We start from the raw sequence: 14,673 nt of genomic DNA, 5'->3' as shown, positions 1-14,673 counted from the left end.
GACAATTGACAACCTATTTTCAAGTTGAACAACAAAAACATGCAATTCCAGATTGTTTAGTTTTTAGTACAAATCATGACATTTAGAAGTAAAGCAATCCGTCATTATAAGTTCCACCGTCCACGTGGCATGAAAATGGCTAAAATATATTACTACTATACAAACAGTTGCTCAAAGGATAATTCCAATATGGTTAGTTTGAGAGAAACCCATATGAAAGCTATATTGACTACATTACATGCTTCGACTATAATAAAAAAGTAAGAGCATTTGCATTCCATAAAATAACTCTGTAGCATGTAAAATTGACATCTTCTTCGGTTACTTGATTTGTCTGCTGATCTTACAAGTTCTACCTTTTCTTCATTGAATCTTCAATCAGTCCAACACAAAAATGGTAAAGCCACAACTGACAGACCCATCTTGACTAAGGATGGCCAAGACAACCTCCTTTGACCAAAATATCATGTGTCGCCTCCACTGGATGGCCCTCTGCATTTTGCTACCTCCAACTGTCGACCATCGAATCATCCGAGCTTGTCATGCCTTCCCTCCAATGGGGAGGCGTAACATAACTGGAATCCCCTCACGAAGAGTCACTAGGTGTTGTCGGCAAGGAAGAGTTACTGACACGAAACTGTTGGAGGGTTGCAAATGAATCCCTCATAGCAGACATGGCTTCGAAGAAGCGGGTACATGATGCTAGGACAGCAGGAATAGGATGCAGCATTTCCTTCAAAAACAGTGACAAAATCTCAACCACCATAACAATGGGCCAAAAAAACGGAGGACAATTTTCAAAAAGCAGAATGTGGTTAATACAACATGGCACCCAGCATAAGTTAAAACCTAAATGTATGATCAACCTAATAATTAATTTAAATTTCACATAAGAGTCCTTGTATCATCCAAAACTTGATGAAATATAGAAGACTCTTTAAGATAATTTGGTCAAGATATGCACCTCTAAATTTGTCCAAAACAATGACATCCGGGTGAAACATCCATGCCACCCAGTCTAACATGGCATTGTGCCTTTGGATTGCTTTGCTGCTTGATTTTGCTCATACCATATGATAAGTATTGATCCAACCAGGGACTGGTATTCAAACACCTGATTTGGGACTAACACAACAAACAGGGCCCAAACCAATCAAAGCTGCCTGTTTCAACCAATTTAGATTGAAGTACAAGGTTTAAGTTGTCATTTCCCAGCTACATCTCTTGGCTCTTCTGATATGTTCACTTCCATTGGTCCAAACAGAAAATTGGATCTGACATAATTAGACATCAAGAGACTCCTTACAAGAAATTAAAATGAATAATTCAATTTAAGGGCAGGCATATAAATTAGATCCAATCATGTATGCTGCAGAATTTCTGGAAATTGCATAAATATAAATGTGTGAACAAAAATTAATATATGCTGAGATACACCTTGCATTCAGTAAGTAAGCCGATGTTTAAGTGATATGAAAAACCTTTCCATATAATTGAACACAAAATAACATAAAATTAATTCTGAATGCCAATCACTGTAGTGTACACAAAATAACACATTTAACATACCCCCCAAACTCTAGGTGATTCTTTGAAATTCTGGCACCACTGGAAATCAGCAACTGCTGCTGTCAGAGCTCCATAATCACTAGCAGCCTTCAACAATAATTCTGAGAATTGTTTCTGGACTATATGCAAGGATTAGGAACTTTTAATGATTTAAGATGGCTACAAATTAATCTTTCATAAAAAAGATCCCTACTTTAGCATTTTAGGTTGTGGATTTTAGAACAATGATGCCATCAAAACAAGTGGTCTTATTGTGGCACACAAAATAATGCATTAGGTATATTTGATCTCAATGAAGTCAGATCCGTGATATCAGCTTGTTAAAAAGAAAAGAGATGACAGGCAGCAAGCACATGCCAACATGTTAACCTGGTACATTCACATACATGCTTTTCTGTGTCATGCTGATCATGGTCGAAGAAAAATTTTCATGCATGGAGCATAAGTGTATATTAGTATATCAAAGTGAAGAAAGAAAAAGGAAAAAGATATCAGGGCATGTCAACAATAACCTCACAAAGATACCTCACAGAAGTATTAGATGCCCCAAACCACTTGAACTAAATGGCCGACTTGGGTGGTGCACACATCTAATCATAATGTTCATGTGCTTATAAGTATTATTCATGATACTGTTTGTTAATGTCAAAATAAAACTAAGTCCAATTGCACAACTACTCAAAAATTTAACCATGATGTAGACATAGTAGACCTAGTTACTTTCTCAATAATTGCTATATGTGTAGAATTTTTATTAGGCACAAGAGAATGAGTTCACCATGAAGTCAAAATGTATAATGTCAGAAGCAAACATAATTAGGGCCTATGTGCACGTACAACACTGTCCAAAATGACAACTTGATTGTAAATATTCCTGTATAGTAAGATTTTCACCTGATATTCAGCTTCCACAGGAATTCAGTCTAAAGAATATGGTTGCTGCAATCTAGCAATGATCCAATCCTGAAGCAAATAAAGTGCTATCATCAAATGAGGTACAGTCTGAATACATATGTCAAACATATATTAAAAACATGCTCGTCAGATGATTAGGATAAACATGATAGGGTGGTGGCCATCAGCTTAAGCAAGTCAAGACAAATCCTCAAATTTCCCAACCATGGTAATCTCTCAAGTGGTAAGAGCAAATGGAAAAATAGGGAGACAACAGGCTCTGCAAAATTTATCTTGTACTTATCCTTCTTTTTAAAATAAAGACTGACATAAAGGTTTGCCGTACCGGACTGTACCGCCCGGCACGGGCGGTACGTACCGGTCCGACAGGCCAGCGGTACGCGGACCGCTCCGTACCGTACCGACACTGTAGCAGTGTACAGTGCTCGGTACACCTGGGTGTACCGAGCTGTCACGACCTTAGCTGGTTTTGCCTAAGGCGTGCGGCACCCTCGCGCGTCCGTCCGCAAAGGTCAGCCTCCCCGAAGCCTCCCATTGTCCCTTAGGACCAACAAAAGAGAGAACGGGTTAAAGAGAACGCCTCAATCGGGATCCACAAGCAAACATGTCCGAAAAACACTTCATAGACAATGCAAATTACAAACAGACTTTACAAGCTCTGAATAGTTGCACAACAAAGGGTAAAATGGTCCATTACAGACCGAAAAGCTCTCGAATGTGTCCACATGACACAACCTTTATTTACAAGCCTAAAGAGGCCACCAACCCAACTAAAATGGGACTTATAAGCCTTCGGCCGCCCCTCTACCTGCTATACAAGGCATGAACATGCCAAAAGACAACGGACAGACATAAGCATTACATCCAATATCTTGTTTAGAAGTTTGTCCGTTACATTCTCCCCCACTTATCCCTTCGACGTCCTCGTCGAAGCCTTTGTGAACACTGCAACTCTTCGCCTTTGCTGAGTCTTCAATCTTCTACTCCAGCTGCAATGCGCCTCCTGGCTCCCAGCTGCTCTCCGCTGCTGTTTCTGAGTAGTCGACCCTTTCATCCGCCATGCTGCTACAACTCACCAATGACTCTGACTCTATTGGGGGGGTTGGCTGAGTTGTGTTGATCCTTGTCGATTCTTGCGGATCCACCAAATGAAGGAAAAGACCATCTTTTCTGCGCCAGTCTCTCAAAATTTCCACATGCTGCTTGAACTGGGTGGATGCTTGTTGGAGCTTTAACGAGCATCGCCTCGCAAACTTCTGAAGTTTTGGGTCCTTCCTCCACAAAATTTGCTCATTGACTCTTCTTTCAGTTAGTTGTCACATCCAAGTAGGTTCGCATCACTTCCGCTTTCGATTGGCATTTCGTTGGGAAATGAAGCGGACGATCTACTCTCAGTAGCACTGATCACCGTTGGTGAGGATTTGACAACTATTGTCTTCCATTATCTTCGAAGGGTCTTTGAACTTGTGCAGAGCTCCTCTGCTGGATAGATAAGAGAACTGGGGTACTCGGTTTCGCCCATTCTCTTAAGAGTTGAGAAGGCACAGGTTACTTTGACTTCGCCCGCCTCCTCGAGGTTGTACTTCATGCATCGAGCTGGTTACTAGTCTTCGCCTGCTCTTTGCTCACACTTCTGAAGCACTTGAAGTGTTTGCACTCCTTGCGTTGAGTTGGCTACTGTGATTCACCTTCTCAATGCCATCGAACTTCTGGAATGCGGGAAGTTTTCACCCCAACTTGGAGTAATTCTCTGATAGATGAGGTCGCCTCTGGGATTGTACCGTCTTCTCCATCAACCCTGCCGCCTACTCCACTGAGTAGCAAAGGTACAGCACCGCGTACTGCCTACTTCGTTCCTTGGTCGTGCACTCTTGCATGACCCGAAGTCCTTCACTTACGGCTATCTTGATGAGAAACTTGTTGACACCGGTCTTACGAAGTTTCTTGGCCTCTGCCCTTCAGCCTTGTCTCGGTACTTGGAGATTGCCTCTGCATGCTCCACCTCCTTGGCCCCTTTCACGACCAAGCGCTCTCCCTCCATGAGAGCAAGGGATCAATGACTTGCACGGAAGTCCCGCCTCTGCGGTACCATGGCGCTGCCATGCCCATGGCCCTACTATCCGTCGCCTCGCCTCTGTATCCCTTTTCTTCACAATCAGTAGAGATGTCTCCGTGGCACTCCTCTGAGTCCACCTCCATTCTAACTGATGCTTGATTTTGGGTAGCTAAGTCCCTCTGGACTCGTCGTCGCTTCCTCGCCCCTTTCGACCCCTTGCTTCAACACCTCTGTGTTCTCCAAGCAGTCTGTTTGGTCGATGGAAAGACAGACTGCAACTCCCATGCATGGCCTCTGCCATCACGTTGTAGAGTTTGCACCGATTCTGTTCTCCTTAGCTTCCTTGGTAGCAACGTTCGCTTACTCGACCTTGTCCTCTGACTTGTCGGGCTCCCTTAAGCGAATATGAGCTCTGGAGCAGTCCAACTCTCCAGCTGCTTCGATCATACCTCTGTATGATCAAGTCCCTCCCATGGAACTCACTGGTACTTGCATTCGAACTTTTCCCTTGGTGGAACCCAGCCCCCATATGCTGATGGCCAAGGTTTTCATCCGATGCAAAATTCGGTGCACGCCCGGAAGACCCGCCTCTGCGGTACCATGGCCTTCACTCCTTGAATCCATAGCCCTTCTTGCCGTCGTGTTGTTCACCAAAGCGGAGCTCCCAGTAGCTCCCGATCATACCTCCATATGATCTCATCCCTCACGGGACAATGTCGTGTGCGTCGCATTGCCACAAACTGTTCCACCACGATCCGCTGCACCATGTCGCCTCCTGGTGACATCTCCATTGCATTCTGATCCTTGTGGAATAAACTCGAATTGTGAACCCTCCATGTGTGGCCTCTGCCAATACATCGCAGGGTCTCCTCCACTTTCGAATTTGTTCGCTCCTTTGGCAATCGACCTTCATCCACCCACTCTTGGGTCACACCTAGATGAAGCACCGCTCTAGGCCAATCCGTCGCCTAGTAGCTCCCGAAGTCCACCGACTTCACTATAGTTTGTGCACCATTGTCTGGATCCTGGGCCTCTGCCCTTACCAGCACAATCTCCGCTGCGCACTGCTTCCTTCATAACAACTCAAATGGCAACACTGTGGCATATTCTTCAAGAGTACCCGCCTCTGCGTCCTCTTGCCCCGTGCTAAGGCCCTTCTCAACCCAACTTCGCCTCCGCAAATTGAGTCGCCTTAGTTCCTCCATCAAATGCTTCTCCGAGTTAAGGTGCATGTGCCGCAAAGCTCCCTTCGTCTTTGGCACCATGCAAGATGAGTCCGCTCCGTCAGAAAGGACCCATGGAACAACACGATCCTACCCTTGCCTCTGCAAGAGTTCATGTCTTTGACCTCTGTCTAAGGAAAGCACTGTGCTTCTGCTCCATGTTCCAACTTCACTGCTGGCTCCCTTCATGCGGCTTGGGTACTTCGCCAAGTTACACCCAAGTTGCTCCGCTCCTCGTTCTTGCATTGAGTCGATGGTGGCCCTCGCGCCCACCATTCCACGGGTCAACCCTCCCTTGAGTCCGATCTCCATATCGACTCTAAGTGTGCCTTCATTTAAGTTGCTTCAGGTCGCTCCCCCACATGATCTCGCAATGCATCCACCAATGCATTCTCTCGAGCGAGATCATGCGACAACTCCTCGCCGCTTGCTCAGTCCATCGAGCTTCGTGAAGTTGTTGTTTGTGAGGTACTCCTCCTCAACATGTGAAGTCCGTCTCACATGATTCTTCCTCTGGAGTGCCGAGACTTATCCCTCCTAGATAACTGTCCCGTTGGAGCAACATCTCTCTTCGTTTTCGGAGAACACCATCCCCTTGGACTACTCCGATCTGCTGAACAAACTGTGCATTGTTCTGCCTCTTGCAAACGCACTTGCTAGATTGCGCCTCCACGTCAATACAGCCACCACTGCACCCCTCAAGGCCTAGCAACATGCTGAACTCGTTGCACACTTCAGCCTTCTACGGACGTATCCTTTGCATGCCGAAGAGAAAGTTTTAATGCTCCATTGGCGCCGAGTCACGACCGCCTTGGGATGGCCACGAACATTCCATCGTCCGCATACAAGCCCATGCATGAGTACCAAATTCTTCGAGTTAGCAATTCCCCTCACCTCTGTGAGCTTTGCATAACTCTTTTGATCGTTGAGCAACTCATTCCACCTTGGATGGTCTCATTCTTGCCAAGCGCCTCGCCTGCCTAGAGCACCATCAAGTATAGTTGTCAACGTTGAGCCGTAGCTCAAACTCAGCCATCCCAACCTTTGTGCGCTCCGCATTCTTCCAAGCTTGCCTGTTCTCGTGGTGCCTCTTGCGCGAAGGGTTGGCCATTCCTCTGAATGCCAATGTCAGATGCCTGCTCCTCTGAGCGACTCTTTTCCCTACATCTCCATGCCCGTTTTCCCTCAAACGGTCGCGCGTGTGCTGACTACCCTCCATGCAGCCCCACTAGGTCCCCCACGTTTGCATGTCAAGTGTTTCTATGGGTGCTTGTCCCGCTCTGATACCATATTGTCACGACCTTAGCTGGTTTTGCCTAAGGCGTGCGGCACCCTCGCGCGTCCGTCCGCAAAGGTCAGCCTCCCCGAAGCCTCCCATTGTCCCTTAGGACCAACAAAAGAGAGAACGGGTTAAAGAGAACGCCTCAATCGGGATCCACAAGCAAACATGTCCGAAAAACACTTCATAGACAATGCAAATTACAAACAGACTTTACAAGCTCTGAATAGTTGCACAACAAAGGGTAAAATGGTCCATTACAGACCGAAAAGCTCTCGAATGTGTCCACATGACACAACCTTTATTTACAAGCCTAAAGAGGCCACCAACCCAACTAAAATGGGACTTATAAGCCTTCGGCCGCCCCTCTACCTGCTATACAAGGCATGAACATGCCAAAAGACAACGGACAGACATAAGCATTACATCCAATATCTTGTTTAGAAGTTTGTCCGTTACAGAGCGGTATACCATACCGTACCGGTACCGAGCCTGGGTCGAAACGCCAGTACGGTACGGTACGGCAAACCTATGATAAAACATTGCGACCGAACTGTACATAAAAATTGGGTGTACATCTTTCACTGAGACTGAGATTTTATAATACATCTACGGTCAACAAACTCAAACATCATGAAAGGATGGTCACCTTCCAGAAGTTTGCAGCTGGTGATAAAAAATTCCAACAATAAGCAGACAGAAACCAGAAACTGTAAGAAAAAACACAGGCAAAGACCTCACGTAAAACAAAGGTGAAAATAACAAAAATCAAGTGCAGAAAAGATATGCAGCTCTGTTGGGATCTATTTGAAAAGATGAAACATCTGCACATGTGATTCTATGTAGCAAGGTTCGCAATACCGTATCGTACCGGTATTTCGACCTGGGCTCGGTATCGATACGATACGGTATATCGAGTGGTACACCCATGTGTGCCGAGTACTGCAATGCTACAATGCTACAGTGTCCGTACCGGACGGTACAGTTCAGTACGGCAGACCTAGTAATTAGAATCAAGAAATAAGTTTAAGTTTATAATTTTTTTCCAGCGTCATACCTTGTTCTGAATGACATCTTTCAAAACAGCAGTAATTCTGGCCAAAGACTTGCATTTCTTTTCCATTTCACTAACATGGGTTAGATGAGCAACATTCTTATCATCCAGAAGAAATAAAAGTATAAAAAAGAAAAACTTGATGAATAATTGTGAATGGACTCAAAATATAAGCAATAAACGAAGACAAATTAATCATATCACATGTTTATCATATAAAGGAAGAAAATATGTATTGATAAATTTCTTTGTTTCTGGTAAATATTTATTATAATGTTCACTCAAATATTAACTTCCAAACTTCCAATAACAACCATTACAGGGATTTAAATGGGACCAGAAATACTACAGGAGAGGCTAAAGTCAGAGACATGGCATGTGTAGGTAACACCATGGAAATAGCACATTATGGCTGAGTATACCTTAACATAATGGACCTATGTCAGCATTGGCCCAGATGTGCATGCCAATTCATGGAAAATTTAATGAACGAATTACATATGAAGTCGAAAACAGAAGAGCTGATGGAATCAAGAAAAATTAAGGGCAAAGAGAAGATTTACAACCTGGACGGGAGGTATAGGGACGCCAAGATCGGACGCGATGGCGAGGGCTTCGGCCATGCCACCGAGCCGCCTGGGGAGCTTCTTCCCCGCGCCTCCCGTGTCGCTCGACACCGATATTTCCGCCTGGCCCAGATTCCGATCCCCGGAGATCAAAGGGAAGGGGAGCCGGGAAGCAATACGAGATTTGGGAGATGGGAAGCACAAGCGAAACATTTGAATTGGTTCGGACAACTAGAGCACGTCTGTAAACGGATCGGATCCTATTTCAGTCCATGCGCTATCCAATTCCTAGTCAGATCGGATCCTATATTGATCCGTGATCTGATCCACATCATATCATCACGTCTCCGCCCCGGTCCAGTCAATTCCAGCGGTCCGGTTGGAAGATTCGACCAAGAACCGGTTCGATTCATTCATTCTCTCTCTCTCTCTCTCTCTCTCTCTCTCTCTCACACACACACACACACACATATATATATATATATATATATATATATATATATATATATATATATATATATATAGTGTTTCTAAATAATTATTAAATTAAGAGGTGCATCCAAATTGAAGAAACTATCAAAAATGATAAATGTAATATTTATCTACCAAGTTAATGGACTGGCATTTGATCCTGATATTTACATATTACCTATATGCATATTTTTAAAATATTCAAATTCTCTATACACATCACTTCCATGGATAAACTTAAAATAACCATTATTAATCATGATTATCATAAGTTCAAAATAATTTTGAAATGTTTCAATACTAATCATGTTTTATTTATGAATTTAGAACAAATTTTATTTTTTTAAGTATTTATGATAATTGTTATAACTTTCCCCTGTTATTTGATATTTTATTATTCAAAGTTCAATTTTGAGGAAAGCATTCTATATCAAATTATTATTTTATGAGATCATATGATATTTTTTAACAATATTAATGTAAATTATGGTTTTTGAGCTAGATTTTTTTAAGTAAAATATTTAGGTATATTTGATCAATTATTCAATGAGATAAAGAGTTTAATAAAAATATTATTTTTATTAAATAAAAATAAAATAATTAAAATAATAATGATGTCAAGAGTCATGTGATTATCGGATAAAGAAATTACTGAACTTATTGAAATTGAACAAATCTCAGCTCGTGCGATAAGGTGTTGGGTTATTCCGTAGGTCATTGAGCTGATCCCACGTTAGCTCTAAGACGTTAGTCTCTGACTAGAAAATGCTTAGTCTAGGTAATTATATCGAAGCACATAATTGGTTGAAGCCTTTCAAGCTAGTCCTTGTTGATTTACATGGGATTTTACATGGGATTCCACGAGCCCCATCATTTTTTTTCCACAAGGGATTGTGATGTCTTTTCTACGGGATATTAGCTCGTATTTGATTCATCAATCTATTAGTTCTTTTTATGAATCACTAATAGGAGAATTTGTGTAATATTTTCAAAGGAGTTGCAAATGATAAAAAATTATAAGATAATTGATAGACAAATATAAAATTTATAAATATGAGTGTTAGATAATTAAAAAATAACATATACAAAAAAGTTTATGTTGTTAATGAAACTATTAGAAAACATAAAAATATAAATATTTTTATTCATGAATAATTATGTATAATGATCATAATCGTTTAAAATAATTTGAACGTGTGTTTAAGAGACTTTCGGATGCAAAGTGAATTATATTTAATGGTGTAAGAAAAGATAGAAATTTTTTTTAAAAAAAAACTTTATTAAAAATTATAAATAATAATTTAAATATTTTTAACTTAACTATATATATATATATATATATATATATATATATATATATATATATATATATATATATTTCAATTGTTGCAAGAGACAAAATCTCAACTTATGATTTTTAATAAAAATATATATTCAGAGTAATAAATGCTAATTACAAATTTTGTAGGAATATACATGTAAAATACTTGTCCGATGACAAAACTTTCATACACTATTATTCTATTATTGGTGTTATTAGATTTTTCTATTATTGCAACATCATGAAAAATTGTGTTCTTTCTTCGGTGTAGCCAATTGCAGGATGTTTCTTCTCTTGTATTACTTTAAGCATCTTTTTGGTCTTGGTTTATGTTCTAATTCATGATCGCCTCACCAAGAAAACCTTCACAATATCCCCATGCCATGGGCTTTGGAACAAGAATGCTGTCTCAGTACTTTGATGGTCACATGAACAAGAAACCATTACCAAAGAATCTGAGACGATTGCCAATGGAAGCACTTGAGATAGCATATTCATTCACGAAAAGAAATAACAATCGAGACTGACCTTCCAGAGAAGGATTAGCACCAACAAAGAAAATAAGTATACTCTTCTCCTCTGCGAATTGACTCCCAACTCCATTTTGAATCTGTTTACGACGACAATCAGTGAGTAGAGGCCATACAAATTCACAAGCTTTCCCTTCACACTTGCATCCCTCGACAAAAATTCTATCAGCCATACTATGTGTGACTGAACCAATCTTGTTTGTTTGGTACTCCCGAATCCTGAAAATGCTGATCAAGTTAATGGATGCAGACGCTCCTTTATGTAGTCGAGAAGGGTGAAGGAACCCATGGAAGCAATCCTCCGAGGAATCCTTGGTGATTTGACATAGGAGAGCTTATTCCAACTCATTGCACTGTCTGCCTCAAGAACTCTGGCTCATTGTATCGAGGAGGAACCTGATGAATCACATACTCAAACTCAACTGTGAACCAGGCAAAGCTGACGCTTTTATTGAAGGGACAGTTAGGAAGGCGAAGCTCCTAATGGCAGCATCCATGTCTCTATCTCCCTAACCAGCATCACTCGGGAGGATCGACGATCTTACTGCGGATTCTTTTGAGCTCCTGTACCAGCTCCCTGGCGTCTGGCCGGTCATCCTTGTCCCCTGCCACGCACCTGAATGCCAACTCCACCACCGCCTCTACCATCGCCATTACCTCTTTACCCTCATGCAGCAGGACGGGATCTACGACCTGGTGCAGCGCCCCTACATGGATCTTCGACACCACCATGTCAACCAGCGCCATCTCGCTCCTGTCCCTGCTCACATCCACGGCCTTCATCCCTGTCACGAGCTCCAGCAGCACCACTCCGAAGCTATACACATCGCTCTTCTCGGTGAGACGGAACGACCGGTGGTACTCCGGGTCGAGGTACCCGGGCGTGCCCTGTGGCCCCGTGCAGCAGACGTACTCGGACGAGGAGCCCAGGGACGACGAAGGGTCCGGCAGCGTGAGCAGCCTGGAGAGGCCGAAGTCGCCGACTTTGACCCTCATGTCCCTCTCGACGAAGATGTTCGACGAGGTGATGTCGCGGTGGACGACGGGCGGCTTGAGGCCGAAATGGAGGTACTCGAGGGCAGCGGCGGTCTGGATGGCAATGTCGAGGCGGACGGCCCAGGGGAGGACTTGGGGCTTGCTGTAGGAGCTGCGGGAGCCGTGCAGGTGGTCGGCGAGGGTGCCGTTGGGGACGTAGTCGTAGACGAGGAGGAGGCCGCGGGGGTCGCAGCAGTAGCCGTGGAGGCGGACGAGGTTGGGGTGGCGGAGGGATGAAAGGATGAGGATCTCGTTGCAGAAGGACTTCGTCGCCGCCGCGGCTGGGTGGTGGCGATGGAGACGCTTCACTGCAGCGACGCGACCATCATCGAGGTGGGCGAGGTAAACGGATCCGAACCCGCCATCGCCGATCTTGCGGCGCGGGTCGAACCCGCCGGTGGAGGCGCGGAGCTGTTCGTATGTGTAGATCGGGGGATGGAGGTGGTGCCGGAGAAGGAAAGCGGTCATGGAGTCGGAGCCAGGGTCGCTCCCGCGCCGGCGGCGACGAAGGGAGACGACAGCAGCCCAAAGGGAGAGGAAGACAAGAAGGACGCAGGCGGTGGCGAAGAGGGTTGTGGTGAGGAGGAGGAGGCGGCGGGAGGCGGCCGAGTCGTTACGGGGGAGATGATCGGAGGAGGGAAAGCACAGGAAGGGTTTGCCAGATGCCGAGTCGTTGAAGCCGCAGGCGCCCCCGGCGGTGCGGTTGCAGAAGGAGCATTTGGCAAAGTAGGGGTCGGTGGAGGAGTCCCACTCGACGTGAAAGCCGCGGCGGAGGAAGGCCGTGATGGCGGCGGCGACGTCTTCGTCCCGTTGGCAGGCTGCGGCAGGGAAGGGGGAGAGGGAGGAAGCCGTGCGGCCATCGGCGCAAGAGTGAAAAAGGAGGTTGGGCTCGGAGAGGAGACGGTTCTGCCAGGAGGTGCGACGGCAGGCTGCGCCGGCGGCAGACGTTGGGGGGCGGCAGTGGCGCAGAGCGGCGAGGTGGGGGCAGACATCGGGGGAGGGGCGGAAGGGAGAGCCGGAGAGGTCTATGGCGGCGTGGGGAAGGGAGGGGCAGGCGGTGACGGAGGAGTTGGAGGGATGGAGGAGGGGGGTAAGGAGGAGGGATGAGGGACGGGAGATGCCGAGGAGGACGAAGGTGGTGGATTTGATGGAGAGGGTGGAGTGGGGGGTGGAGCAGTTGACTCGGAAGGAGGGGTGGCCGCAGCCCGGTGTGGAGCCGAAGGGGAAAGAGTGCGGCGGCGACCCGAACGGGGGACAAGGCTCCCCTCCACTCGAGGAGGGAGGAGGAGGGGAGCAGGCCGGGCGAGGCCGTCCATCAGCAGCCTCGGCAGCAGCCGCGAAGGAGAAGATGGCGGCGATGAGGCACAGGAGAAGAGGAGGAGGAGGAAGGGGCGGCGGCGGCGGCATGACGGGATCTCACTCAGAGGGGAGAGAGAGAGAGAGAGGGAACGTGGTGGGAAGCACAAACAGCGTTTTAAGTGGGGAAAAAGAACGGAGAAAGCAGAGGACAGAAGCCAACGGAGTCACGTGAAGGTTTTGTGACCTACGGAGATGGGGGAGTATTAAAGGCTGCTACTGTTCGACCGATGAGATTAAGGGCACCTGGGGTCCACCGAGCTACGACAGGACGTTGGTGGGGACGTCCGCAGGGTGTCACTGCGTCTGTGACGGAGCTAGTGCTGGAGTAATATAAGTAACGTGGCGCGACGCTCAAATCTGCGTCTTCCCACGTCTCCGTCGGAAGAATATTGTTACACGTACCCACAACTTCTACCTCGGAGTCTCACCAGCGTGAAACTTCTGGACGCCAGTGGGCACGTCATCGCGCAGTGTCGATATGGGTCGAACTCGGATCGAGGGATCTTGCTGTTAACGGATCGGATCATTCTGTGTGCGAGTGACTCGATCCGATCCGAATAGCTTGCTTCCAATATCTTACTGTCCCACGTCCACTGTGATTGGACAAGGTCGTGGACCCGTGGATGGGCACCACATTTCCCCGTCATCTCCGCCAACGGCAAGGAAGACAGGTCAACCGACACCAGGTTAATTCGGACCTGGCCCATCAGGAGGTAATATGATCCGAATCCGATACATTGCTTTTATATATATTTCTCTACGATGCAAATATTTAATTTCTAATTGATGTTAGTATCTCTCAAAAAAATCATAACAATAAGAAATCTAAGGACAACCAACATATTTGTCTTTTATATATTTTTAATATATAAATTAACAATTGAGAAGGATAATTCTGTGATCATTAATGAGTTATGAGATGAGTCAAATCATTGAACTATATTTGTGAGCTTACCGTTGTTGACCGTCGTTCTCAAGTCAACATCTGAAATAACACCGCTATTGAAGTCATGTTATCATCTTCGTAAGCTAAGCAATATATACGACCCAATTTAATATGGAGCTTCGAACTTGTTCGGTGAACATACTTTAAGCTGGGAAGAGAGATACCTGCGTATCACGCAAGGATGGAAGCTCAAGATCCGGCAGACTAATCTAAAAGCCACAGCAAATTGTCCTCCGACACATCCACCATCAGCCAGTCAATAGGATCCATTCATTAGTCAAACTTGCAGTCTTCAAGAAACAAGACGCACATGCCGGTGCCATGAAGAAGACGGCACATCCCGTTAACC

General features: G+C 45.3%; 1 protein-coding gene and 1 long non-coding RNA gene across 3 annotated transcripts; both read right to left on the bottom strand.

Moving 5' to 3' along the window:
* Positions 1-136: 136 nt before the first annotated feature.
* On the bottom strand, positions 137-8,859 carry LOC135637947 (uncharacterized). Of its 2 annotated transcripts, XR_010496429.1 has the most exons (5): positions 8,663-8,859; positions 2,464-2,532; positions 1,570-1,688; positions 965-1,274; positions 137-733 (listed from the first exon to the last, which is right to left on the bottom strand). It is a non-coding gene; the product is annotated as an uncharacterized LOC135637947 (long non-coding RNA). The 2 variants fall into 2 exon arrangements; XR_010496428.1 differs by lacking the exon at positions 965-1,274.
* A 2,051-nt stretch (positions 8,860-10,910) lies between these two features.
* Positions 10,911-13,532, bottom strand: LOC135637913 (LEAF RUST 10 DISEASE-RESISTANCE LOCUS RECEPTOR-LIKE PROTEIN KINASE-like 1.5). The gene has a single exon (XM_065150797.1). The coding sequence runs from the start codon at positions 13,424-13,426 to the stop codon at positions 11,504-11,506; it is 1,923 nt and encodes a 640-aa protein (XP_065006869.1). The 5' UTR covers positions 13,427-13,532; the 3' UTR covers positions 10,911-11,503.
* Positions 13,533-14,673: the final 1,141 nt, after the last annotated feature.

The sequence above is a fragment of the Musa acuminata genome, chromosome BXJ3-5 (assembly GCF_036884655.1).
Source record: "Musa acuminata AAA Group cultivar baxijiao chromosome BXJ3-5, Cavendish_Baxijiao_AAA, whole genome shotgun sequence".
NCBI classification, from domain to species: domain Eukaryota; kingdom Viridiplantae; phylum Streptophyta; class Magnoliopsida; order Zingiberales; family Musaceae; genus Musa; species Musa acuminata.
The sequence above is the reverse complement of the archived record's forward strand: the minus strand, read 5'-3'. Positions and strand labels throughout refer to the sequence as shown.